This window comes from Grammomys surdaster, unplaced genomic scaffold (genome assembly GCF_004785775.1).
Source record: "Grammomys surdaster isolate TR1022 unplaced genomic scaffold, NIH_TR_1.0 60, whole genome shotgun sequence".
Classification (NCBI taxonomy): Eukaryota; Metazoa; Chordata; class Mammalia; order Rodentia; family Muridae; genus Grammomys; species Grammomys surdaster.
The window spans coordinates 9810482-9837576 of record NW_021604562.1 but is presented as its reverse complement, the minus strand read 5'-3'; the positions used below and the strand labels follow the sequence as shown (position 1 = coordinate 9837576).

Sequence of the window (27095 nt, the reverse complement as noted above, 5' to 3'; positions counted from 1 at the left end):
TTGATTCCAGGAAAGAGCCAACCAATGAGAGAGGAGCATGCTAGATTATTTTGGGGAAGGGCTCGTGCCAGCAAGGTTCACTTTTAGTAGGCGCCAAGTGTCCCCAGCAACCAGTGTCTCCTGTACAAGCAGAAGCTCCAGAACCCTGCCCTACTCGCCTGCCTCTGCGGCATCTTGGCCCACTGAACAGCCATGAGACGGCAACTCCGCTCCAGAAGGGCTCCGGCCTTTCCTTACGGTTATCGCTACAGACTTGTGAGTCTCGGGAAGCAGAATACTTTGCTGCCCTTTTTAATTGGTTGGGTTGGGTGCTGTGTAGACCTTGAATTACGGCTGCCTTGTCCTGGCATAAACAGGAATAAACAAAGTTTTGGAAATCTAAGACTTCGGAAGAAGAGCAGTGACTCCCAGCAACTCAGGGCATCCTAAATTACTGAATTTAAGGGTTCCTTTCTTTGCAGGGGAACAGAGATTAAGGGGTGGGAAGATATCAGGGAATTAGGAACCCGTTGAAGCTTTATTGTAGGAGTCTAAAACATGAACAGACCTTTGGAGTATGGGAGAAAAGGTTTCATTGCAAGAAATTTGGTCAGGAGAAAGGGGAAAGAGAAGAGGAAATGAAAGGCGCTGTCTGCCCAGCTGTCTCAGTCCCAATGGGTGGTGGCTTTTAGGAACCAGCTGCTCTTTTTCTAAGGCATAAATTTCAAACTATAGCTAAAAATCACAGAATCCTTGATAGGAACTAGAAGGAAGCTTAGACATCGCCTCTCCAGAACCCCTCGTCATGTTGGAGGAGGCTGCTGGGTCACAGAGCGCCAGACTGACTTGCAAGTTAATAGGGACCCCAACATGAGAATGCATATCTTGTATCTAACTTGTGCTTTTTCCACTGTGTTTGCTGTATGCAACCTCTCGAAGCTCCGATCCACTGTCACGCCTTTCATCACCTATCTGACAGCTCACTAAACACACACACACACACACATACACACACACACATGCACGCACACACACATGCACGCACACAGGCACATGCATGCACACATGCACACATGCATATACAACGAACACCCCTTCTGTATCACTGTTTACTTCCAGGTTCCTTTACAAACACTTTTGTTTCAAATGTGTCTTCACATTTATTTTGCTCTAAACCATAAATGTGGGAATCTACAACACTCTCAGAATGATTATAATATGAATCCCAAAGGAAGCAAAGCATAAACCAATTTTCTTTACATATGACCACTTCTGCGCTTAGGGAATTAAGGGAAAACTGTCAAGAGTAAGCTGGAAAATAAAACCCACAATTCTTCTATCCTCGTGTCAACAACTAAGGGAATTTCTTAGCACTCTGATGTAGAATCTTTCCTTTGATACCTGCAGGTTCTTCCCTCTCTTAAGACCAATCACAGTCTACGGAGTATATGTAGCTGTACCTTATTTGGCTTCTTTTCTACGTTGAATTGCTAAAATTGTTGTGTATAACAATTTGTCCAGAAGTTTGAATTTTAAGTGCCACGGGGGGGGGGGATCTTGCTCTTTATAATATCTGATCAAGTTAAAAATAAATCATTTGATGCAACTGTATGTGTAATTTTTTTCCTTTTAAATTAACATGCCATTCAGATGTTTGCAACAATATTATTCAGCGCAAGATACAAATTTATCCTTTAGGTCATACTGTTTGTTTGTATATTTGTTTATATGTTTATATATTTAGATTGCTCAAAATGGAACTACTCTCTGTCCTTCAGGCTTCCCTTTTAGGGAAACATGAGGGCCCTAGCACACACCCACTACCATATCTGAGCATGCTCACACACACCACACACCATCACATGAGTGTGGTGCCACTTTAGGAAACTGACAGAAACAGAACCTTGGAGATGAACGCCCTCATCACCAAAGCATTTCCTACTGGAGCATGTTAAATGATTGCATGGAAGTGCATTTTACACAGGATTTCATTGACAAGGAGCCTTTGAGAAACGCCTGTGTGGCACAGTGTGACATTTCCTTGTCCCTAGATGCAGGGAGGAGGAAAGAAGCTATTTGAGGTTCCTGAAATAAGGCTCAGGTGGTAGGAATCTGTGATGGGGGAAAAAAGCTCCAAGAAGATTAATTCTTCCTGGGAGGATAAGACTTTAATGGCAGTCATTTTACTAAGATTATTTTGAGAGCACATACCTACAAATAAGATAAGGCTGAGGCCATGTCCAGCTGCTTCCTCTGTAGAGAAGATGTGGAAGGCAGGCATGGGCAACAAAAGAAAGTTGTTTCAGAAATCTAAAGGGATTTGAAGCCCTTCCTGATGAAATGTCACATTTCATATTCCATGAGAAATTGGTGCCTGGGTTTTCTGGGGATCATGTTGACTAGCCAATCTAGTATACATGACTTCTGAGGTTAACGATGGCAAAAATCTGTGGGAATATTCCTCCAGAGTCCAGGCTGTAGCACTGATAGTACCCATTAACTACCTCCTGGTGGGCTTCACACTATGGGTAGAACACAAAGTTCAAAACCTGGTTTGGGAGAAAAAGATGTATACATAAGTTCACACATGAGTAAAAAAGATTTAATAATGTGCACTAATCCATTTAGCATTGAATGATAGGCAAGGTTGATTTTTCCTTAGTCTTATACTGTGAATCCATGTCAAAGTCAGAAATCCTTGATTATAAGCACCTACCCTTTGGGAACACAGACTCTAAGACATCATCATGTTCATAAATCTGCTAAGCCACTTCTAGCCACTTGTGTCCAATGTGATGGAGGAGAAACTGTGCAGAGTATCAAGAGACACAAGTTCCGAGACTGTCAACTCTGTCATGGATTTGCTGTGTGGCTTTGGCCAGATCCTCTCCCCTCTCTGGAGCTCAGTTGGACAATCATATTTTGGAAGTCCCCGTAAGTTCTGATATGGTATGTGATGTGGAGCTATACGTTTGAACAAATTAGAGAACAATTCAAGGGCACTCATTATCAAGAACTAGGGAGTTCTGGGAAGATTAAATGAAAAGAGCAGGGATTTGTCTGTAACATTTTTACTGATTCCGAACAATGCAATTTCCTTAACTTTCTGATAGAGGCAGCATGGGTAGCTGAGTGCCCTCTAAGTGGCCTTTGAGGAATCAGGCAGGAAGGGGGCAGTACAGAATCCATGGTCTCTAGCACTTGACACATCCAACCCCAACAGGTGCACCAGCCTTGACACTCTTCAGACTTGGACAGCACAGAGAAGGGAGGGTGGCCTGATTTTCTGCTGTTGCAGCGAGCCTTGGCAAACTCCCAAAGAACAATGTTGCAGCCCTCCAGCCTTTACCTCTGAGGCATTTGAAATACCACTGGCGGCGTCTGGGTTTTTCATTTTCTGTCTTTCTTCCTCTCTTTCTGCTTTGTTTAACTTTCTTAAAACAATTCAAATATTACTGTCTCAAATCTCAAATGCTAGTTGTGATAAATCAACAAATATATGCTGAGTACTTACTTTGTGCCCAACTTTTGTTTTTATATTTTTAGGGTTTTTTTCTGCTTCCCTTTCCTCCTTCGAACCCTCCTATCTATTTCCTTTTTACTCCCTGTCAAATTCATGGCCTCTCTTCCTTTAGTTGAAAAAAAAAATATATATATATATATATATGTATATGTATATGTGCAATCTGCTCAGTCTGTTTAGTGTTACTTAGATATGTATGATTTGATTGATTTCAGGACTGACCACTTGGCTTTGGATAACCAATTAAGGTGTGTCCAACTATTTAAACTAGACTAGAGGGGGAAACAAAGGAAGTATCTGTTGGGATCTCATCTCTCAGGGGGATTCTGTCCATCTAGCTTAAGACAGGAAGCAGGAAATGAGTCCTTGTTTGTGTTGGGAAGGCAGTGGAAGTTTTGAGGAGGGGTACAGCAGTTGGCCTTTCCTCCTGATTATTTGCCTGAGCCTATTTTTAGGCACAACTTAGGATGGTGAGGTCAAGCAGCTGAAAGTGCACAGAGCATTAGGACAAAGCTGGCTCTGGCTGGAAAGTTACCATCATAGACATAAATTCCAAAGACTACTCAGTCCTTCAGTGTGAGCTCAGCTCACTCCTGATAGGTCAAAATTAAATGGGAGGCCAAGGCCCTGCACAGAGCATTGACATGACATACCCTAGAGGAAGAACCAAAATACCTGCTGTTGAACTAAACGTTAGCACCACTGTGGAAATAATCGTGATACAAGATGAGCTGTAGAAAGATGCTCCCTCCAACAGAGGGAACAGAGAAAGAAAATCCGCCTCTTGCAACAATGGGTATTTTCATGGGGATGTGAAAATTTGAAACACCTCCAAATACTGAGTTGTTGCCATTTATTTGGGTTGCTGGGATGTGCCACTGGGATCTTTTTTTTTTCAGAGAGGTCTGTGTTTTGTCACCGCTCTAGGATGATCAGGATGAAGTGAATCACAACTACTTAGCAGATGAAGAGGAGGAAGCAGAAGAAGAGGCTCAGATGATGATGGCGCCTGGTCTGGAGGAAGAAGAAGAAGATGAGGAAGGAAAAGAGGAGGAGCAAGAAAGGGAGGAAGAAGAAGGTCAGGGTCAGTCAACAGGCAATGCCTGGTGGCGGAAATTGCAGATCGTGAATGAATACCTGCGGGACCCGGAGAAAAGGATGTCTCTGGCCCGAACAGGTCAGAGTCGGAGTAAGTCCCATTCATCCCAATGCCCCAGTCTGGTGTCCTTGGCTTCTTGATGTGGTATCCAGAGCTCCTTGGCCATACGCTGGATAGGTTCGTTACAGACTCCTCTTAACATTTCACAGAAAGACACCAATGGCTGGTGCCATCCTTGGACCATGAACAGAACAGATTCATCAGAAAATCCACTAAATAGATGAACAAGAGTGAATGTGTGACTCCAATCCACTAGTCTCCATATACAGTATGAGAATGAGTTGAAAGAGCACAGGATTTGTTTTTCATGCCCAAGTCCTGTCACTTTCTACGCATGTCACCATTGGCTCATCATTTTCCCTCATAGCCTCAGCCTCTCCACATGCCAAATTGGAAGATGGGGGACTCTGCTCTGCCTCTGTAACAGAATCAGCATAAGATTGAAAACCATAAGGTTGAAAGGAATGTGTAGAAGACTGGTTTTAGGATACACCAAAGCCCTGTTAACATGACCAAGAGTTTATAAAGCCTTATTAGTTCACTTACCTGTGTTAGAGAAGGACAGCCAAAAAGCCTATCCTGACCCCAGCTTCTAAGTGCTTTATACCTCCATGGTAGACACAGAAGAATTGCTTTTAAAGAGATCATTGCTAGGGACTAAGATTCACTTTCCTTGTTGTTTGATCAATGATAAAATGGCATAGCTTAGCTCTTTCTCTTTGTATCACATGTTGCCCCCATTTCTACTTTACAAATTGTCCAGATCTCCCTTCCCAGAGTTCTACTCACTTCTTCAACTATTCCTGACGAGCCTTCTCCTCAGAAGATTTTGTAGTAGTAATATCCATGCTTGCCATGTTCTACACAGCTCAGAAAGAAAAAAAAAGCAGCTGCTGATTCCTAATGCGGTTAATCCACAGGAGGAAATGTAAAAACAAAACAAAAACCAACCAACCAAACAAAAACAGTGGATATTATGGATGAAGTACTAGTCCCCTGCTGCCAAGGGACTAGGTTGTTGAAGTTGATGGCCATTCCTTCCAAAGGCCCTTTTGGCTAAGAATCGTCAGGTTTTGTAGTCAATGCTGCTAATTCAGCTCAATTTGCATGAAGTAGCCAGCTCTATTTCCTGGAATTAGGAATAGCAGGTGTTAGGATCTAAACAACACCCATCCCTCATTGCTCCTCCTCAGTTCCCAGCCCACCCATGCCCATCCCTGGAACTGAAACTAATATACCATTTAAGGGACATTCCAATTTGTTCTGGAAGCTGCAGACAAATGCTAGACACTCACTGGAGCTCCAGAGGGGTCACAGCTGTTTCTTCCTTGCCTAAAGAGGACTGGAAAACCAGGCCTTGTGAAGTGCAAGCAAAATTCTGGGAGGGGAGGAGCCATACTTTAACCCTTAAACAGCCACTGGAACTGGACCAGATATCATCCATCTAAATTGCTCTGATGAATGACAAGCCATGGGGCAGCAAAGAGGGATGAGGTAGGCAGGTACAAGTACTTGAGAGAAGACACAGCCATGGGGATGCTTCATTGTAGGCTGCAACCAGACCAATGGCTCACAAGTCTTTGGCTAGCCCAGCAATTCACAAACCTGTTAGATTGTCTCAAGGTAAAGGGCAAATATTCATACATCGTGAGATGCAGGAATTGCTGTTCTCTTATCTGACAGCTAAGTGATCACTTTCCTAAACCTGCTCCAATCTGGACATCAGCATGTCCAATCTATTTACCCAAAGTGTTAATATGTCTTCTTTTTTCCCTTGGTAGCTGAGCAATACCAATTTTTAAGATATATATGTTATTTTATTTAACCAAAAAGAATAATATGAGGTCATGGTATGATTATCCCATTTTACAAATGCAGAAACTGAGGCTGACAATGGGTAAGTGACTTGCCCATTGGGTAAGTCACAGAGTAAGTGGCAGTTCTGGGATTCAAATACCAGAGTTCACTTTCTTGTCAAAATGCCTCACTAGTTTCATGAATTTAAACAATGAACAAGGCCTTCCCTGATATGTAAGGCCTCAAGTAATTGGCTGCTTTGTGGGATGAAGAGTTGGGAGTCTGAGCCTGGGTGGGACAGAAGCCTAGAGAAGGACCCAAGGTAAAACTATCTATCTGGGACAGAAAAGACTCCAGAGATTGATGAGTTTAAATGGGCTGGTGCCTGAGGAGAGGTGAGATACTAGGCTATCACAGTCTCAAGGCCACCTTTCCCCACGTGGGGCCAAGGGGGACTCATTATTAGTGCCATTATCTTATCTACATTTTTATGGCCCACATATCTTAAGGAGGAAAGAAGATATTGCCAAGGCAATTAACGAGTTCCACGGATTTCCCTTTATGCATGAAACTAGATCTCTTTGCCCCCTAGAATGGCTCTAGGCTGTACATCCATTCTCAGCATGGGAATGGGAGTGGAGAAAAGGAGGCAGAAACACAGGACATATCCCTTTAGAATAGCTAGTGAGCAACAGGCAAGAACCACAAGCCACAGGCATGGTTGTTTCTTCTCTAGGGACTCTAACTAAATCAATGTGTCCATGCTCCACTTCTACTTTTAGTTCACCTTATACAAACATAAAGGATCAGTTCCACTTCCGGCTAGATTACTACAGTCAATCTCTCTCCCTGCTCGCACCAATTTTATTTGGTTCATGGTTTAATTTAAAAATTAGCATTTGAACTCATTTGGGGGTACAGCAAAGTTGTGTGGTTTATTCTAGCTTCTGGTTCATGATTCAGTTCAAATCTGTAGTTCCAACATTATGTCACCCCTATGAGTGAAGCCAAATATGTTTGCCTGAGAGGTCTCCACGAAAGACTGGAAGAGAGCTTCTGGGCAGCTATCTCATGCTCACTCACCTCATCATGTGCTCTGTAGTCTTAGGACAAACATAATCCCAACAGAAGGGCAATTCATACAACTGTGCATCTGAGCCTATAGCAATAATAACAATATTAATAATAGCAATAATGATGGATGCCATTTATAGAGCACTTAGGATCTGCCAGGCTCTGTGCCATAGTGTTGATATGCATTATTTAATGCTTATTTAATATAGCAAGTACTATGCTACTGTCCTTGTTTACCAGATGAGGACACCAAGGCCTAGAGTAGCAAACATCATGTCCAAGGTTAAACAGCTAGAAGTGGTAGAATCAGAATAAGAATATAAAAAGAGGGAATTTCATATATTGCCAGGGATACAGATAAATATATGTTATAGAGTCTACAGCTTTCCAAAATTCATGTACAGCAACTGTCAGTGATTATCATTTTCCCCTCCTTCACTAGTGTTCCCTTTGGAAAGAGCCACTTAAACTTTGCTAAGGATGAATAAGCTTTGAAATGAGTAGGCAAGGATAAGCCTTGATTAGAAGGAAGTCCAGCAGAAATGAGTCAAAGGTTTGAATTCTAGACCATGTGAAGAAAAATGCTGCTTTCACCTCTTGCAAATATCTCTAATCACTTAAACCAAGTGGCTAGCTCTCTTCAGGACATCTGCCATAATGAATAGTGATCTACATTCAGGACATCAGCCATGGCCTGCTCAGAAGACTCCTAAGCAATTTCCCCTATGCTCTGTGTTAAAGCCCTATAATCTTGTTCAGAGTCATCATGTGCTCAGCTAGACTTTCTATTGGAGATACTAGGAAGGAAAACTGCACTCAGACCCCCTGACCCAGTCACCAATTCCAGACTGACAAAGTCTCAATAAGCAAAGAGATTCTGAATCTCCCTGAGTTGATTCTGGTTTATGAGTTTACTGGGGGAGGTGGGGCTTCTTGGCAAGCAGTGACCACTGTCATCTTCAATTGCTCTACAGGTCTTATTTTAGTCATTTACTTCTTCTTCTATGCCTCCCTGGCTGCTGTGATCACCCTATTCATATACATGCTGTTCCTAGCCATCAGTCCTTACATGCCGACTTTCACTGAGCAGGTGAAACCTCCTGGTGAGTGTGCCCAAATGCCCTGTATTGTCAGAACTCTGGGCAGAAATCCGTTTGCACAGCATGTTCAGCCTCAATTAACTTTGGCTCTTCCCGGTAATGACTTACAGATTCAGTTATTAAGAGGAAAGGTGAAATGGTACTTGGCAAATTATGGTCCTTTTCATTTTGATTGCCTGGGAGGGGATGGTGCCATGGGAATCTATATAAAAAATATCCAAGAATGGGTTAATATATCCAAGACCTGTTTTCATTGCCAGGAGTTATGATCAGACCCTTCGCTCATAGCCTTAACTTCAACTTCAACGTTTCCGAACCTGAAACTTGGCAGCATTATGTGATTAGCCTAAATGGCTTTCTCCAGGGTAAGTTCCCCTGGGGAGTGGAAAGCTCTTTAGAAAAGTAGTGGGTGGGAATCCAAAAGTCAAAATCCATGGGGCCCGGAAATCTGATTAAGTCACCCCTACCTGTGTTGTTTTGCATACCTCCCAGAACCCTTTATAAAATTATATTAAAAAATGCTCTGATTGTGTGTTGCCCACTGTGAGCTCTTTAAGGCTCAGAACTTGTTTTCTCTTCATGAACACCCTACAGCACCTAGTTAAACACTGAGCACATCCAAGTGATCATCTTTATTAGTGTTTTCTTATAAAAGATCACTCTGGAGGGAGATAATAGGGAGGAAAGGAGGAAGTTCTCCAAAAGCAGCAGGATTCCCGCCTCCCATACTTTACCCAAAAGAGAATCCTGAGTATTAGCTAGCTATCTTGAGAGAAAATGTCTTTTTGTAACAGCAACTAGAAAAGAGTCAGAGGACTAGATCTCTGACTAGCATGTTGATCTCAAATATTTCAGGAATTTCTTTATCTGTATGTAGTGTTATCAGGTACACTTTCAGCGACAAATGAATGGCTTGTGCTTCACTCTGTGAGAGCTAAGGCAGTAGTAGTTTGGGAAGACTGTGGAACCTTTAGGAGAGAGAGCAGCTCTGAAGAAAGTGAGTCACTGGGAGTAGTCCTTGAGGTGTTATAGACAGACCTCACTCCTGTTCACTCTCTGCTTCTGGGGTATGGATGCAGTGTGGCCACCCAGCTTTCTTCTCCTCCCACTGTGCCTTTCCTGTTTCCGCATATTCTCAAGCATGATAGACTGTCTCCCTCCAGAACTGTAAGCCAAAATAAACCCTTTTCCCTTTAATTTGCTTCTCCCAGGGTATTTTATCACAGCTACAGAAAAGTAACTAAGAACCTCAACTTGGAAATGATAGCACATGCCTGTAAAACCAACATTTTTGAGTTTTAGGTAGGAGGATAACTTGAACTCAGGAGTTCAAGACCAGCCCAAGCTATTTAGGGAGATAACCATCGATAGATAGATAGATAGATAGATAGATAGATAGATAGATAGATAGACAGACAGATAGAAGTTGAAGTTTGTATTGCTGCAGCTAAATTTTATGAATAGGGAAACTTAGCTAGAATGCTTTGGATGGCCTGGCCTGGCTGAAATGGAGGTTGGATGGTGGGGTGAAGATAGGTAGTAGAATGTACACTGATTTAGGGGAACAGTTTCTTAGCATGAGCCAGGAAGTATTATTAAAAATAACACTTACATTTTGTCATTCAACTTTCACCAGGCATAATAAAATTATTTATCCTCAGTTTTGAAATGAGAGAATCGGGGCTCAGAAAGAGGGAGCAGCTTGATCCCCCATCTCCTAGCAGCAGAGTCACTTTGGGAGTGCACATGCTTTAGTGCTGCTTGTTACTCCAAAGTGTTAGCCCAGGGGCTGCAGCACAGGTGTCACACAGGTGTTGGTAGAACCTCAGACCATACCCCATAGCTATCGAATCGGTCTCCATTTACATGTTTTTCAGATGATTTGTATGAACTTTTAAGCTTGAGAAGTGTCTTGTGTCCTAACTGTGCTGTTGCCATTTAAGCCGATGTTAGAAATTCGGCTTTGTGCTTGTAAGGCTGACTGCTATTCGGGTTAAACTGAGCTTCAGAGCCTGCACCTGTAGAATGACAGAGCTGAGTTCTTTTAGATCCATGGAGTTCTATTTTGGGCTACAGAAGTATTTTGGGCATCTTAGTCAGCATAGTGTCTTTCTGTAAAAAAAAAAAATGCTTGTGAGCTATTTCAAGTATGTATATTGTCAGAGTCTCTGCTGAGGAAATCCCTGCAATAAGACAGTAGATGGGGAAATACCAATTTTGACTTGATGGTGAAGGCCGGGAACAGCAGGAAGGCATTGGGTTACTTCTACAGAGTGGGTAATATGTGATTGGGGAGGTGGCTCAGCAGTTAAAGCACTTGCCACTTGCCACTTGCCAAGCAAGCAAGAAGACCAGAGGTAGGATCTCCAGAATCCACATAAATGCTGTATGGATATGGTAGACAACCCATAACCCTAGCCTCAGAAGGCAGACTTGGAAGACTGACTAGTGAGACTAGCCGTATTGTTGAACTCTGTGTTAGATTGAGTTGTCCTTGCCTCAATAGATAAGTGTTCCAGGAAGATTCCCAGCATCAATCCTGGGCCTCCACGTGACCATGTACATGGGTGTACCCACAAACGTGCAAACACACACACCATATACAAAATGCATACACATGAAAGTAAGAAAGAATAGCAGATACTATGTCCTTCTCAAAAGTAACAGTATCTGAAATAGATATTCCAGAGCATCAGTTTCATTCCCAGGAGGATGAGGATGTTGCAGTAAATGCCATGCCCATGTCACATTCTTTTTTTTTTTTTTTTTGGTTTTTCAAGACAGGGTTTCTCTGTTTAGCCCTGGCTGTCCTGGAACTCACTCTGTAGACCAGGCTGGCCTCGAACACAGAAATCCGCCTGCCTCTGCCTCCCAAGTGCTGGGATTAAAGGCGTGCGCCACCACCGCCCAGCTCCATGTCACATTCTTAATGGAACTACCTCAAGAAAAAATGCTGAGTGTTTGAGTGAAGTTTATATTTTAAAAGTTATTACTTGAGCATACTTCTTAGTCCTTAAAAATCATGAAAAGAAACCCTTGAATTAAATGTAGTCTTGTCAAAATAAAAATTAAAATGCTGCCATGCTTGGTGTACATCTAAAATTTTCTAGGCTGGGAACAGCATAGTAGTACAGCATTTTCCTACTATGTAGTTTCATCCCCAGCACTGCAAGCAAAATTCCCATTGGAGGAAGGAGATAAAGACAAAATGGTATCTGTATGTGAAAATACTACAAAGAAACCTATTTTTTGTATACTAACTTAAATGCAATTAAATATTCAAAAGTCAAAGAATTTAGAAAAAAATAAAACTACCAATTATATAACAATAACATTATATTCAAGTCACAACCTGTCTAGATGTGGATCTCAGAGTACTTTTTGAGTTTTACCTCCAGTGGGTGATAGGTGTCCAATCTTTTCTGAAAAAGTGACACGATTGCATGCCTGTCTAAGAGTTTCATTATTTAGACTGATGCAGTAAATTTCCAAAGCCCAGTTTTATGGAATCCAATGGCTTGACGGGTGAACACGCAAATAGTCCCAGTTCTCTCTCTGAGATGTGTAGCTGAAACAAAAGCCCCATTTCTCTGTCTGAGATGTATACTTGGGACAAATGTTAAACTCCATCTAATATAAAAGGATGTGAACAGAAAATATTTCAGACTTAATTAGAGAAGACCTCACCTCTCACTCTCTCGGTGGAGACTCTATAGCTGTCATAAGTTTCTATCTCCAATGCAAACTTCTCTTTTTCTGAGATACTTTGGACTTATGTTCTCTTATATTAGAGTTTGAAGAGTTCTTGGGGTTTTCCCTCCTCCTTGACCCTCTTCTCTTCTCCCTTCCTTTTATATTCTTTCTGCTCCCCAACACAGCTGTCTGTCCTTGACCTCAAAGGGAGACATTTCCCAAGTTGAACTTAAGGAATTTTAATCTATGAATTCAGACTCCTAACATGTACTATGTCTTGATATGATCCAGCCCTTCTTCCAAAATCTACTGATACGTGTCAATTCCTTTCTCACAATAGAAGGGATGGTTACCCCAACTTTGCTGTCTGCCATATTCCAAAGGAAATAATGGGAAATAGAGAAAAGTTATACAATTATCAACTTGTGACTCTGAGATGGACACTTGAAAGTTCTGAGGACCCTTTAACATGGGCCATGTAAGACTATTGAGAAACACAGATATTTACATTACAATTCATAACAGTAGCAAAATTACAATTATGAAGTAGCAACAAAAGTAAATTTATGACTGAGGATCACCAAAACATGAGGAATTTTATCAAAGGGTTCTGGCATTAGGAAGGTTGAGAACCAAGACTATGTTTCAGGGATCATTTCTACAGTTCATTAAGAACCACTGTCCTAGAGGGATGCTACTAGGAATATCCCTTGGCTACCTAATAACAGTCCACAGGGATTAAGGTAGAACAAGTGAACTTTTGAAGTAGTACAAGCATATATGAAGCAAAGAAATTATAGAAAACCACTGAAAGCATAGGCTTCTCTTAGCTCCTCTCTAACATAACCCCTTTGCCACCTACACATGCTACAGGCTATAATGACAGTCTTCAAGAGGAAATGAATATAGATTGTCCTCCGGGTCAGTATTTCATCCAAGATGGAGATGAAGATGAGGACAAAAAGGCCTGTCAATTTAAGCGTTCCTTCCTGAAGAATTGCTCTGGGCTGGAGGACCCCACTTTTGGATACTCTACTGGACAGCCTTGCATCCTCCTCAAGATGAACCGGGTATTTTAGCCCTTGGGATCTGTTGGTGATACTGGATGAGCAGAGTTGGAGAATGTATAAACCACATTTCTGTTGGACTCTGGTATTCACATACTGCATGTTTGGCCATTTTTATCCACAGCATCAAAAATGCAAACAACCAGACAAACTGACCAATTCATCTTTCTTGAACATTTCCTAGCATCATTCTTCTTTCCCATGCCCAAACCTGCCCCTTGAGGGCCACTAGTTGAATGTAATGAAGTATGTCTCTAATCTCAGCAAAGGCAGGAGGATCTCAAGATCCAGCCCAGACCCTATCTCAAAAATAAAATGAGAGCCCTGAGTTGTTTGAAACACAGAGCTGATATGGGAATATAGTGGAGAACAATTCTATGTTCTCATATCATTTAAAAATGTTCCAGGCTAGAGAGATGGCTCAGTGGTTAAGAACACTGGCTGCTCTTTCAGAGGACGTGGGTTTGATTTTCAGCATCCACACGGCAGCTCACACTGTCTGTAACCCCAGTCTCAAAAGATCTAATGCCCTCTTCTTGCCTCTGCAGGCACCAGGCATGTACATGATATACACACATACATGCAAGCCAAACATCCATACACATAAATTAATAATTAATTTTAATGCATCTGCTTTTTATCATGCCTTCCTTAGGGAGTGGCAGATACACTCCTATTGAAAGTGGAAAGTTCTTTACATCCTGTTGGTTATTTTGTAGCTTTTTTTTTCTGTGTATGGACCTAAGATGCAAATGTGTCAGTGAGTAAATTTAGCTATGCAACTTTGAAGTTGTTTGTAACGTTTCTGAAAAGGAGCATAGTTAAAATTTATATGTAAGGAGTGTTGACCAAAAGCAGGGAGAAAAATATCCATTTTTTGCTATGAAACCTGTTTCTTAACGTATATAAATAAAGCACTGGTTTTTCCTTTCATTTTCTTTTCTTTTCTTGTTTTTCACTAGATTGTAGGCTTTCGTCCTGAGTTTGGAGATCCTGTGAAGGTATTCTGCAAAGTTCAGGTAATCTATTCTTTTGAGTAAGTATTGTCTCAGATAAACAGAGAGTTCATCTGTTCCAAAGAACTTTTACAAGGGTCTGAGTAGGGGGAGCTTTAGTGTTTTTCATAATTACACCTCCTTTTAATGCATTTTGGACTTCCTATTTCCAGAAAACATGGCGTGCATGGGTGTGTGTGTGTGTGTGTGTGTGTGTATGCATGCACGCACCATTTACACCTGTGAAAGCCAGAGACTGAACCTCAGCTAGGGGCCTCAGCCAGGAACAACACTGTGCCAAAACATTAATTGGGATTCTGTTTACACTTTTGCTTTTAGCTTTAATGGCTTGTTTCTTTGAACTAAACAAGCAGCTTTCATTAGAGTCATTAGTCCTTGATTTTAAAACTGAATTTCACATTTTACAGCAATGACCAGTGGCACTGGATGTTGCAATAACAAATGACTACAAGGGAAGTATAAACAGAAGTCCATTAATATGCTAATTAACTGTCCTTCAAGGGACCATTAACTCCTATCTCATCTGCACCAATTAGCTCCTTTGTAGACAAAAGCCCTTGCTTTTGGCATTGCTTCTTAAACAGGCAGAAGCTCCTTCTGTTCAGTGACATCATCTCCACCCTCTAGCCTTGGACAGTTGTCTTGCAAACATTGCAAAAACAGTCTTTGTCATGACTAGGAATAAAGCAGACAACTCTAATCTTCAAACCAGAAAACAGAAAAAACTACTCATTCAGCCACTTTCACACTCAGCAAGTGTTTATTGATCACTTATTATGTACTAGGTATTTGACTAGCTGCTGGAGATATCAGAGTAAACATAACTGTGAAATCGGGGCCAAGAAATATTAACAGGCACAATGAAAAGTACTATGGAGACACAGAAGAGAGAAAGGTCAGTTCCATGTGGGAAGTAGTAATAAGGAAGATGAGCTTCATAAGGTCAGGAAATATTTGCCAGCTGAACAAGATGGGAAGAGCATCCATTCTGTTCAGATGTACGTGTGTGCGCATAAAGTCACATGTGGGATATGACTACAAACTAATGGAATTGATCCCATAGGCCATCATTAAAGATAAATTCATTCATTTTTGAATATATGAATAAATCATAAAGACCAATGCAGTCTAAAGTAGCAGCAAGTGCTATGCCACTGAGCCACATCCCTAGCTCTTAATCTAACATATTAATTGGGCCAGCTTCTATTTGCATTTCCCTAATGTAAGCTGTTCATTTTCCAAGTTATTATATACTGAAACTTACTGAGAATGATTCTTTTAAAAAATAGAAACATTAACATACTCTATACTTTTTTTTTAAATAACACTGGTCAAATCCACACCCACTTGTAGCAATCAAGCAGGATAGGTTAATAACCAGAATGAAATATAGGGATGCTCAATTTTTACCAAAAAGAATTATACTATATTGGATATAGTATATTTATAGAAGTGATCCCTTGGCCCTAATGAGTAATTGGCTAGTAGAGATGCATTCTTTGTCCATTTGAGCCCCCAAACCTCTCCTGTTTATAACAGCCATAGCTCATGAGCACTCTATTACCTGGTGTGATGTGATAAGGGTAGCCCTGTTTAATCATTCCCATTATTTGGTTTCTTTTGCTTACTCTCTGAATTCCTTGTACAGTAATTAGGCTATACAGAGAATGTGGACAGAAACATGAGTTTGGGTAAGCTCACTTCAGACTCTATGGCTATCTATCAGGTTCCTGTGTACCTGACCTGAGTTCCAATAGAAGTGAACCTCCAGTAAGGACTTAGGTAATGTTTTCTAATTTATACCTGCCTCAGCTCCAAAATCCACAACAGGGTACCATGCTGTAATTCTTTGGAGATAAGCTACAATCATTTGCTCTTTCTAGAACAATGCCAAGTACTCAGAAAGGCATAGTCATACCCTAGAAATTCTCTGAGAACAAGTCAGAGTTGAGCTCTGCCCAATTTTAATTTTAGGTTTGGGACAATTGATTGAGAGTCACACAGTGATTTTACCTGAGCACAAGTTCCACATACATCTGCTTTTGCTTGCAGAAAGGTGATGAAAATGACATTCGATCCATGAATTACTACCCAGAGTCGGCTTCTTTTGACCTCCGCTACTACCCTTACTATGGCAAACTGACTCACGTAAGCTGTATCCTTCCTTTTCCTTTGTCACAAAGGGCTCAAAGACAAAGAAAGGGCTGTCTGGGATTTGAGAGCATTAGGGAATGGTGGTAGTAACAGATGAGTAGCTGTAAACTATAATGGGATTGGGGGCAGGGGCAGCTCCCTCCACACATTTCTAATAGCCACCAATCTTTCCAAATCTGAAAGATTGTCATATTTAGTATCATCTAAGCAGTTCAGTCTCCAGATGAGAAAACTGGAGCTCAGGATGGGGAAGGGACTTACCTAAAGTTACACAGTTAATTAGTGGCAATGCCAGGAAGACACCGATTATTAACACACTATGGGCCAGCACAGGCTTCATGTCCTATATGGCATCTTGATGTATACTAGTTCTGATTTTGATTTATAGTCTACTATCCATTAAAATCAAATCATTCTGAGTCAGAATTGGTCTCCCCCAGAGGATAATCAGACATCTTGACACAGACTTAAAAGCAAGTCATACAATTTCTTCAAAGTAGGGAAAACGTGTTGGTTGCTGTGGTCATTTGGGACTTGGCATCATGAAATCTGCACAGTTACCTGCCTTGAGTATCTGATCACAACCCCCACCCCATCCTCGCTGCCCGCTTGACCCATTTAGAATTCATTGCTCTTGCACCTACAGGTTAACTACACCTCCCCGCTGGTGGCAATGCATTTTACGGACGTGGTGAAGAACCAAGCAGTGCCTGTACAGTGCCAGCTGAAGGGCAAAGGCATTGTAAATGATGTCATCAATGATCGTTTTGTTGGGAGGATAATCTTTACCCTAAACATAGAAACCTAGGAACTCCAGGGGGCTACTCCCACCAGCTCTGATTCTGATTATGTTCTATTTTGTGTTATCCTTGGTAGCCCCTCAATTCCTTTTTTTTCAGTTAAGACACAGCCAGATGGACGCCTAAGACAGCAGATCATCTTTCCTTGCCTTTGACGTGTTTATGAAGTGATATTGTGGGACCTGCTTGTTTTTTTTTTAAAAGTCATCATCTCTCCTGATGACAAATATGACTATATTAATTTCCTTTCCTTCATTTCAAATTCAGACCTATTCTTGCTGCTAGAAGTCTTGCTATATACAAAAACAGTATCTGATAACATTCACCATGGTCAGAAGAATGTTCTATCATGTTTTCTTAAAATATGTTGATTTTAGAGGTGATATTATTCCCAGACAGGTGGATAATCTAACCAACCTATATACACCTTTAAAACTGTCTGTCAAGGTCTTTCCTTAGAAGCCAACATCAGACCAACCCAGACTACTACTCTCTTTACAGAATTTTATATCTGGGGTGGGGGTTAAAAATTTGGCTGTCTCCCATAGGTGACTCAATACTGATTCAAAGACTCTATTATTTTCAGCCAGGACAGCAGGACAGCAAGCAATGCTAACAGGTTATTGATCTGGGCTAGAGATGAAGACTTTCTGTAAGACTTTTTGTGGGGAGAGTTAGATCCTAGTGTAAGTGAGAAGAACTGTTAACATAGGGTGTGCTTGATTATTGAGTGCTCTGTAGTTTAATCATCCAAAGGCAAACATGTTTTTCTCCACTCCAGGCAGAAGAGAAAACATGAAAAATCTTCTTTGGTCAAATCTTCTGCTGGGAAGTGGTGGCACTTGCCTTTAATCCCAGCACTTGGGAGGCAGAGGCAGGCAGATTTCTGAGTTTGAGGCCAACCTGGTCTACAGAGTGAGTTCCAGGACAGCCAGGGCTACACAGAGAAACTGTCTTGAAAAAAGCAAAAACAAAACAAAACAAATCTTCTTAGCCCATATGCTTTATAGTTGTGTTGTTTTCTTTGAGATCAGCAGAGATGGGTACCTTGAACCCACCTCACCCCCAGCTACAACCTTGGGGATAGAAGTTAGGATTCTCCAGCTAAAACATGGCAAGACAGAAAGCTTCTGTCAGGCCTCCCTGAAGCCAGTGCTCATTAGCCAGTTTTGCATCTACTTTGAAAAAAATCACGAGGCAGATGTTGTTTATCCAGGTTGTGGATCTGCCAACTTGCTTTGTTTTTATCTTTGGCCATGTGACCATTCAAATCGCTTCTTAACACCTCCGCCAGGGGGAGGGCTGGGACAAAAAGAGGAGGCAAGCATTACAGACTAGCATCGTGTCTCAGGGTCCAAAGCAAGCTTAAATTCCACTTACAAGGCTGCAGAGTCTGAATCTACTCTACAATGTTTAGTTTCTCCCAAAACGGGGAACTGAAAGACTGATGGGGAAAGACAAGTGAAACTTGGCTATAATATAGGGTGACAAGAGATCTAAAACTAGTACATGGAAATGCTATGGGAAACATGAGGCACAATGACTGTCTCCAGCTAAATAGCAGAGGGACTTACACATTTAAAGCCATAAGCATGAAGACATCATGTGTTTTGGTAATTCTGAACAGTTCACATGAGAGCTTAGAGGAAGGATGAGGAGACTGGATTGAACAAGTATTTAGGGACATTGAGAGAAAGGGAGTCTTTAAAGTGTTTTAATCAGGGAAGCCCTGTAAGCACATTTGCATTTGATCAAGAGCACTGGGGCAGTCATAACATCAGGAATGAATCCATGATAGAAAGGACAAAACCAAGACAGGAATGGGGGAAGAGGAGGAAGAGTGGAAAAGTGAGCCCAGAATTTTGAGCTTGGCTAAAATCAGTGAGATAGTGATATTGATCATTTATATGAGGTATAAAAGAGAAAGAGATTGGAAAGGAAGTTGTCGAGATCACTTTGGGGCAGTTTTATCTTGTAATTTCCTCTCGTCAGACACTGATGTGGAGATATGAACACATGTAGGGTAAAAGAGAAGGAAAGCAGAAGACAAAAGCAATATTTGATTATGTGAATTCATTTAGGAAATATTTAATCTTGGGAACTTGAGCTGGTTATGTAAACACACTGATCTAGCTCCTAACGTGGTGCTTTTCTCTGGGTCTTGTGGCAGAATAGACTGCTATTACTCTTGGGAATCTCCCTTACAGAGCCCTTCTAAATATTCTCCATAGACTAGTGGGGGGCAGACAACATTTAACAAGCAACAGAAGATGAGCCAGACAGCAAGGCTACATAAGATACCATCACAAAAATCCCGACTTCTCCAGAGTTACTTTCTCACCAAGTTCAAGTTTCCTAGCCTTTGAACAGAAAACTAATAAAATAAAAATGAGAAGAGCTTGAGACTATTTAAAAATGGTTTTAATAAAAACCTCAAGATTTAATAGCAAAAGAGTATACAGCATCTGATCTGGAAAGGATCTTTAAGGGAAACAACCTGCATTGCATCTGACTCCAGGTCCAGTGCTCTCTCAACTCAGAGCTGCTGCTTACCGGGAAGTACCATCTTTTGAAAAATCAATAGACCATATCCCAAACATTCTGAAACATGTCAAACTTGAGTTAAAATAGTTAACATTTCACAGGAATTCAACTACTGGTGCTATATTTTATACATAATACATGGTCCTGTTGAATATGTTTAACTATTAGATAAGGAATTAGGAATGATTTTGTCATATGTGTTTCTCATTCAGTGGCAGATATAATGTCCACAGTTTCAAGGAAGTATTAAAAAGTATTAAGACAGTTTGAGCTGTCAGCTGGAACATGAAAAATAGCTTTCTTATAAAAAACTGGATATTATACAGAACTGGATTAATGAGTATGTTCGTTCATGTGCAATTCTAACTGTTCAATACATTTCTAGTTGATTAATTTAAACAGGCTCCCATACTGTGCTGTACCAGAATTTGATTTCTATACCATCTGTTGCAGTGCACTTGGCTTTACTTGATTGTCAATGAGAAATACTACTTCCACATGGCTTCATGGTTTTGTTCTTGCTATACTTTGTGTATGAGTTTTCACTTTTCACTCCTTTGAAATCATTAGTTTAAAGAAATCTTTCTTAGGCATCCATTTACTTGGGGTCTTCATGTAGAAAATATTTATATTGTCTTGGGGAGTTGGTGACAAGAATAAATGAAATTAAAAAACAATGTATGATTCCTCTTTCTGGATCTTATCACTGACTACACACACACACACACACCACACACACACACACACACACACACACACACACCCCACACACATTCACACACACACAGGGATATTGGACAGCAAGCCATATGGGAGGAAAGCTTGACCACCGACAACCTATTAGGTAGAGACTGGCTTTCCTCACAATATTGTTTTTTTATTAGTTGTTAGGGTTTCTTCTATAACAGCAGTTCTCAACCTTCCTAATGCTGAGATCCTTTAATACAGTTCGTCATGTTGTGGTGACCCCAACCGTAAGATTAGTTCATAATTGTAATTTTGTGTGTTTTCCAATAGCCTTAGGTGATCCCTATGAAAGGGTTGCTCGATCCAAAAGAGGGTTGCAACCCACAGGTTGAGAACCGCTGATTGATAGGGACATAAAGCTAAAAGCTGATTTATCGGAGAACATTTTTTCCCAGTATCCAGTTTTCAATTTCTCAAAAAAAACCCTGCTTTATCATGGCAGCCTTGCTTAGTCCCTTTATTTTATCCTCTTTTTCTAAACAGGAACTGTACCCCTAGCCTGGTCTTGAAGTCACAGTCTACCTGCCTTAGCCCTCATCATGATCAGCATCTTCCTTTATCAAGGTTGAACCCTGCTATAAATTGTTCTGTTTATATAGGACATGCATACATTAAAAAAATGCTTTGAGGTAGGGGGATGGAAACAAGATCTAAATAGAAACCCTGCAAACACTCAATGGAAGCCTGGCTAAGTGGCTTCCAGGCATATCTAACCACCCAAACTGTCTCCTAACACAAATATTTCATAGACATAGCAACTGAAGACAAATACTCCCAGCTCTTCATTCAATGTAGAGGCTGGGCTGCAACAGGGATATTTTATTTCCTTGGAAGCTTCCCTGGCTGACCATCTACTAGACTTACATGGTTTGATTTAGGGTATGTAAGAAAGGGGAAAAATACATATTCCTGTTCTTGGCTCTTTTTTTTACTGAGTTTCCCTTAAAATATCTGTATATATTAAAATAATTTGAATCATACAAAAATGTGACTTACACTGTACATTTCTCTATACAGAAATGTTGTAAGTGCCTGTTTGTGGGGGTAGTGTATGGAAGTGGAAGAAGGAAGGAGGGAGGAGAGAGGGAGAAGTGGGGAGGGAGAGATAGAATGAAGAGAGGGAAAGTGGCAATGTGTTTTGGGGGCAGTGAGCGTAGACAAGATTGATGACTGCAAAATCAAGGAAAAGAAGTTGAAAGACTACTTCACAAAGTTCTTTAGTATAGCAGAAGCTAAAAATATTTGATAGGGAAATCCAAAAGATTTAAGAAGAACATGATAGGCTCATCCTGGCAGATTTCTCTCCAGAATGTACTGTCTTATAGGTTCCGTGATGAGTATAACATTAATTAGAGTCCCAGTAAGAAGTAAATAGCAATAGGTAACATGATAATAATCAGAAGGGGGCTTAGTTACAAAACTATTGTTTATAGAAAGCATAGATTACAGAAACTGCAAATAGTACAGTAACCCAGCCTAGCAGTGGCTGAATGAACACTTGCCACTCCTAAACCATGTGGTTCAGGGGCAGATGTGGGGTATGTAGAGCTGTCTGCCTGGAGAAGAGTGGAGGCCTCATTGAAGGATTAAGAGAGCCTAGGTGATAGGTGATCATTTAGAGAGGGGAAAAAGAATACATACTCAATCTTCTTCCTTCTGCCTCCTGCTAGTAATTCTCCTCCGTCAGGACCAAGGGAACAAAAATAGCAGCTCTTGATGTGATTCATGCAGGTCAGCCTCCCAGGGAAGTATCCAGAATGCAGAATGGTAAACTGTGTATCTGGAAGATTAAAAGAGCAGGTACCTAGCACAGCTGTCAGGTGGAAGTTCCATGCAAAGATTCTTTGAAGCCTGAAGAATATAAGCAGTCACTGAACCAACTTCAACCACGGGGTCAATTTTGCCTTTATACTCAACTCTTTTCTGTGCCAGTACAGACAAAAGCATCAACTTTACCATTGTAGGAAGCTTTTCTCTGTTCTTTAGTATCCATTCTCTTTTTAAATGCCCTGACTTCTCTAATCAAGTGTCCTTTGGTGCGTCATTTGGAATTATTCTGCTTGCTCATGACAAAACAAACCAATGAACAACAACAGCACCAACATTCAATTTTACTGAAGGAACAAAGGGGATTTCGAAACTTGGATACAATTTGGCTTCTGGTATAAGTCCAGAAACTCAAATATGTCATTAAGGCCTCTCTTGTTTCTTTCCCCAGATCTCCCTTTGCTCTCCATCATGCCAACCTCATAATCAGGCTCAACGATCAAGACAGGCCACAAGGCTGCCAGCATTGCTGAACTATACCCTAAGGGCTAATGGTACCCTAAAAAGCAAAAAGGCCTCTCCTGAAAGTTTTTGTGAAAAATAAACATTTGAGTCTCCCAAAACTTCCTATAAAACAGACAGGGGAATGAACAGTAACAAATTCAGTCTAAGAGCCAACATCACCCTGACACTGGAACCACATAAAGATATAACAAAGAAGACATAACTATACAAATTTTCCTAATGAACACAGATAGTGAACGTCTCAGAGAAATTATTGCAAATTTAATTCAAGAACATATTAAGAAAAATATCCATGGAGCAAACTTGTTTCAATCCAGAGATGCAAAATTCATTTCCGATATGTTAATCAATAAGTATAATTCAACACATAAGGAGATTTAAGGACAGAACCCACACAATCATCTAAATCAGTGCTCCTCAACTTGTGTGTAACAACCCCATTGAAGGCTGAATGACTCATGGAGGCTGTGTACCAGATATCCTACATATTAGATACTTACAGTAACAAAATTTCAGCTCTGAAGTTTTGTTTTGTTTTGTTTTGTTTTGTTTTGTTTTGTTTGGTTTGGTTTGGTTTGGTTTGGTTTGGTTTGGTTTGGTTTGGTTTGGTTTGGTTTGGTTTTTCAAGACAGGGTTTCTCTGTATAGCCCTGGCTGTCCTAGAACTCACTCTGTAGACCAGGCTGGCCTCGAACTCAGAAATCCGCCTGCCTCTGCCTCCCAAGTGCTGGGATTAAAGGTGTTCACTACCACTGCCTAGCTCAAAATAGTTTTATAGGTGAGGGTCAGTATAACATGAGAAGCAGTTTTAAAAGTTCACAGCACTAGGAAGATTAAGAACCTCTGATCCAAATCCAAGCAGAAAAGACCTTCAACAAAGTTCGAAATATTTCCACGATTAAAGCCCTGAAGAACTAGAGACAGAAAGAGCTTGCCTTCCGGATGGAGAGGTGTGTCAGCAGTTAAGAGCACCAGCTGCTTTTCCAGAGGTCCTGAGTTCAATTCCAAGCATCCCTGTGGTGGCTCACAACCATCTATGACTCTAGTCTCATAGAATCTGAAGCCATCTCCTGATGTGCAGATAATGAAAACACTCCCTTACACCAAAGGAATAAATTAATAGCTGGGTGTGAGGGCACATATCTTTAAAACCAGAACTTGGGAGACAGAGGCAAGCTGATCTCTGTGAGTTTGAGGCCAGCCCAGTCTATGGAATGAGTTCCAGGACAGTGAGAGCTACACAGTGAGACCCTGTCTCAACCAAAGAGAGTGAGAGAGAGAAAAAAGAAAAGAACATACCTCAACATAATAAATGCTATATATGACAAATCTAAAATGGGGGCAACTGGGAGCATTCATTGTAACATCTGGAACAGAACAAGGATTTCCATCATATCCACCTGTTCAATTTAGTGCCCAGAGTCTCGGCTAGAGCAGTAAGACAGAATTAAAAACTATATAATTAGGAAAGGAAGAAGTCAAATTATCTGTATTTGCAGAAAACAATATCTTATACTTAAAAAGATCCTTAAGTCTCCACCAGAAAATTCTGGGAACTGAGAAAAAAAAATTTTTTTTTAGCAAAGTAACAAGATACTAAGTCAGCATCCAGCATCCAATAACAAGAGGGAAGAAATGAGGGTAAAGTACAGTGATGTATGAATATGCCATGATGGAACCTAGTCGTATTTATTCTAACCATCAAGATAATTAAACAAATTAAAGAAAATAATTTTTAAAAGTCTCCTAAGTTCCCCATTGCCTCGAATTTTTTCTGACTGTCATGCTTGAATCTTGTGCCTGATAGGTTGATGTTGATGCCACTCAAACAACCTAAATTAGAAGTCTGGGGGAAAAATTATCTCTCCAAGGAAATCTGAAATAATATTACCAAACAAGGGGGAGTGGGTATCAATGGCATATAGGACAAATATATCTACTCCTTTTCATCAGGGACTTGCCAAACTCCACAACACCTTACGTTTGTTTGCACCTGAACTTTCAGATTAAAGTGTTTTGCAAATGTTTACAGTAAGGTCTTCAACAAACAATCCTTTCACCCTAATCTAGCATTGTTTCAATCCTTTTTGATGAGGAAAAAAGATCATGGAAAGAAGGAAAGAAGGGAGGGATGTTAATAGAGAATTGGGCATCTTAAGGAGAAAGACCAAGATCAAACCATCAAGTATATGGGCAAGTGAATCAGCCAATGGAGTAACTGAAAGTAAGGAGAATTTATAATGGGTTTTACAGAAAAAAAAACTGTACTATTCGGGGTTCTCTAAAAGAACACAATGAATACATATATCTATATATAGGATATATATTATATATTCATATACATGGATTATGTATGGCATATATATGCCCATATATATTATTAGAGTGACTTACACGCTATGATATAGGAAGTCCAACAATTACTGTCTCCTGATAGAAAAGCCAAGAGTCAGTAGTTGTTCATTCCATGAAACTAGATGCCTCAGTATTCCCAATCTGGTGTCAGAGAACTGGGGAATTCCTAGAGACTTCAGTTTGCTCTGGAATCTGGAAGGCTGAACCACCAGTGATGGAATGCCTTGGCAACAGTATTGCTGAACTTCCTAGGGAGAGTGAGAGAAGCCGGGCAAAAAAGCAAAAGCATCCTTAGCCAGGTCCTTGTATGTAGACTGCCCTAAAAAAAAATGTGGCCCAGATTGAGGGTGGGGTTTTCCACCTCAAATGTACTGGATTTGGTGTGTGCCTTCTCACTTGAAGTGACACAATCAATTTTCCCACACAGGCATGCCCAAGTAACTATATTTTAGTTGATTCTAGATGCAGTCCAGTTAACAATCATGATTACCCAACACAAGAGGCATTTTTTTTCCATTTTGGCTTGCAGCTGTGGAAACAACTCACAGCCTCACACCCGGTAGGCCAGCACTCTAGTATGGGGCTAAATTTCCAGCCCTTGATAATTAGTTTCAATTTAATGTTCTTTCTTCTTCTAAATTTTTCCTTATTAAAAAAAAAAAAAAAAAACCTCTCAGGAGTCCTGTAAAGCTGCTCCCAGATATTCAAAACAAAATGTACCCAAGAAGACAGAAAATATGTGCCTTTCTAATTTTATTTTCTAATTGTGTGTGTGAGGGGGGGGAGATTCTGTGTGCCACAGGGTATATGTGAAGGATAAAACTTGGAAAAGTTGTCCTGTCTACCATGTTGGGCCAGGGGATTAAACTCCTGGTTGTGAGGCTTGGTGGATAAGCATCTTTACTTACTGGCCTACAAAGTAATTTAAAATCATACCACTTCATTACTTTTATGGATTTTTAAGCCATAGTATCTTTTTAATAAAACACTTGTGGTGGTTTGCATAGGTATGGCCCCCATGGACTCCTGTGATTGAATACTTGGCCCATAAGGAGTGGCAGTATTAGGAGGTGTGCCTTGTTGGAAGAAGTGTGTCACTGTGCAGATGGACTTTGTGGTCTCTTCCTATGTTCAGACTCACACCAATGTGAAAGAACCCTCCTCCTGGCTGCTGCAGAAGACAGTCTCTTCCTGGCAGCCTTTAGATCAGAGTATAGAACTCTCAGCTCCTTTGTCAGCACCATGTCTGCCTGGATGCTGCCATGCTCTCTGCCATACTGCAAAAGTGGACTGAACCTCTGAGACTGTAAGCCAGCTCCAATTAAATGTTGTCTTTTATAAGAGTTGCCTTGGTCATGGTGTCTGTTCACAGCAATGGAAATGCTAACTAAGACACCAGTTTTTTAGAGGTCATAGTACATAGCTTTAACTTACTACTGTATATTACACCCTATACTATAATATACCATTTAATATTGGTGTGGGAGGTGCTATGTTGGGACATTGTTTGGGTGTGTTTCATAAAGGTTTCTGTGAAGACAGCTTGCAGTAGAGGCTGGTATAAAGGAGGTTTGGCTGTATCATGCTTCCTGTTTCATCACATGATCCCTCCCATGAATTCTCACTATTGTGACATCATTTTCCTGGAGACTTTCACCAGAGCCACACAGATGCTGGCACTTTGCTCTTGACTCTCCAGAACTGTAGGAGAATGAATCTCTTTTCTTTATAAAGTAACCAGCCTTAGATACTTTGCTATAGGACCGAAACATGAAACAACAACACAGGAAATTTCA

At 40.8% G+C, this 27095-nt stretch overlaps 1 protein-coding gene across 2 annotated transcripts; it reads left to right on the top strand.

The window, feature by feature from the left end:
- Positions 1–192: 192 nt before the first annotated feature.
- Atp1b4 (ATPase Na+/K+ transporting family member beta 4) lies at positions 193–17370 on the top strand. Of its 2 annotated transcripts, none has more exons than XM_028767663.1 (8): positions 193–255; positions 4430–4679; positions 8507–8635; positions 8893–8997; positions 13199–13395; positions 14355–14411; positions 16461–16556; positions 17209–17370. In XM_028767663.1, the coding sequence occupies exons 1-8, from the start codon at positions 193–195 to the stop codon at positions 17368–17370; spliced, it is 1059 nt and encodes a 352-aa protein (XP_028623496.1). The 2 variants fall into 2 exon arrangements, with proteins under 2 accessions (XP_028623496.1, XP_028623422.1); XM_028767589.1 differs by having other exon boundaries at positions 4430–4691.
- Positions 17371–27095: the final 9725 nt, after the last annotated feature.

Bases quoted from the DNA above. Each gene is read 5' to 3' on its own strand.
- Atp1b4 (XM_028767589.1), top strand. From the start codon at position 193: ATGAGACGGCAACTCCGCTCCAGAAGGGCTCCGGCCTTTCCTTACGGT. The intron at 256-4,429 runs GTGAGTCTCGGG...TCACCGCTCTAG, and splicing joins ACGGTTATCGCTACAGACTT to GATGATCAGGATGAAGTGAA. The intron at 14,412-16,460 runs GTAATCTATTCT...TTTTGCTTGCAG, and splicing joins AGGTATTCTGCAAAGTTCAG to AAAGGTGATGAAAATGACAT.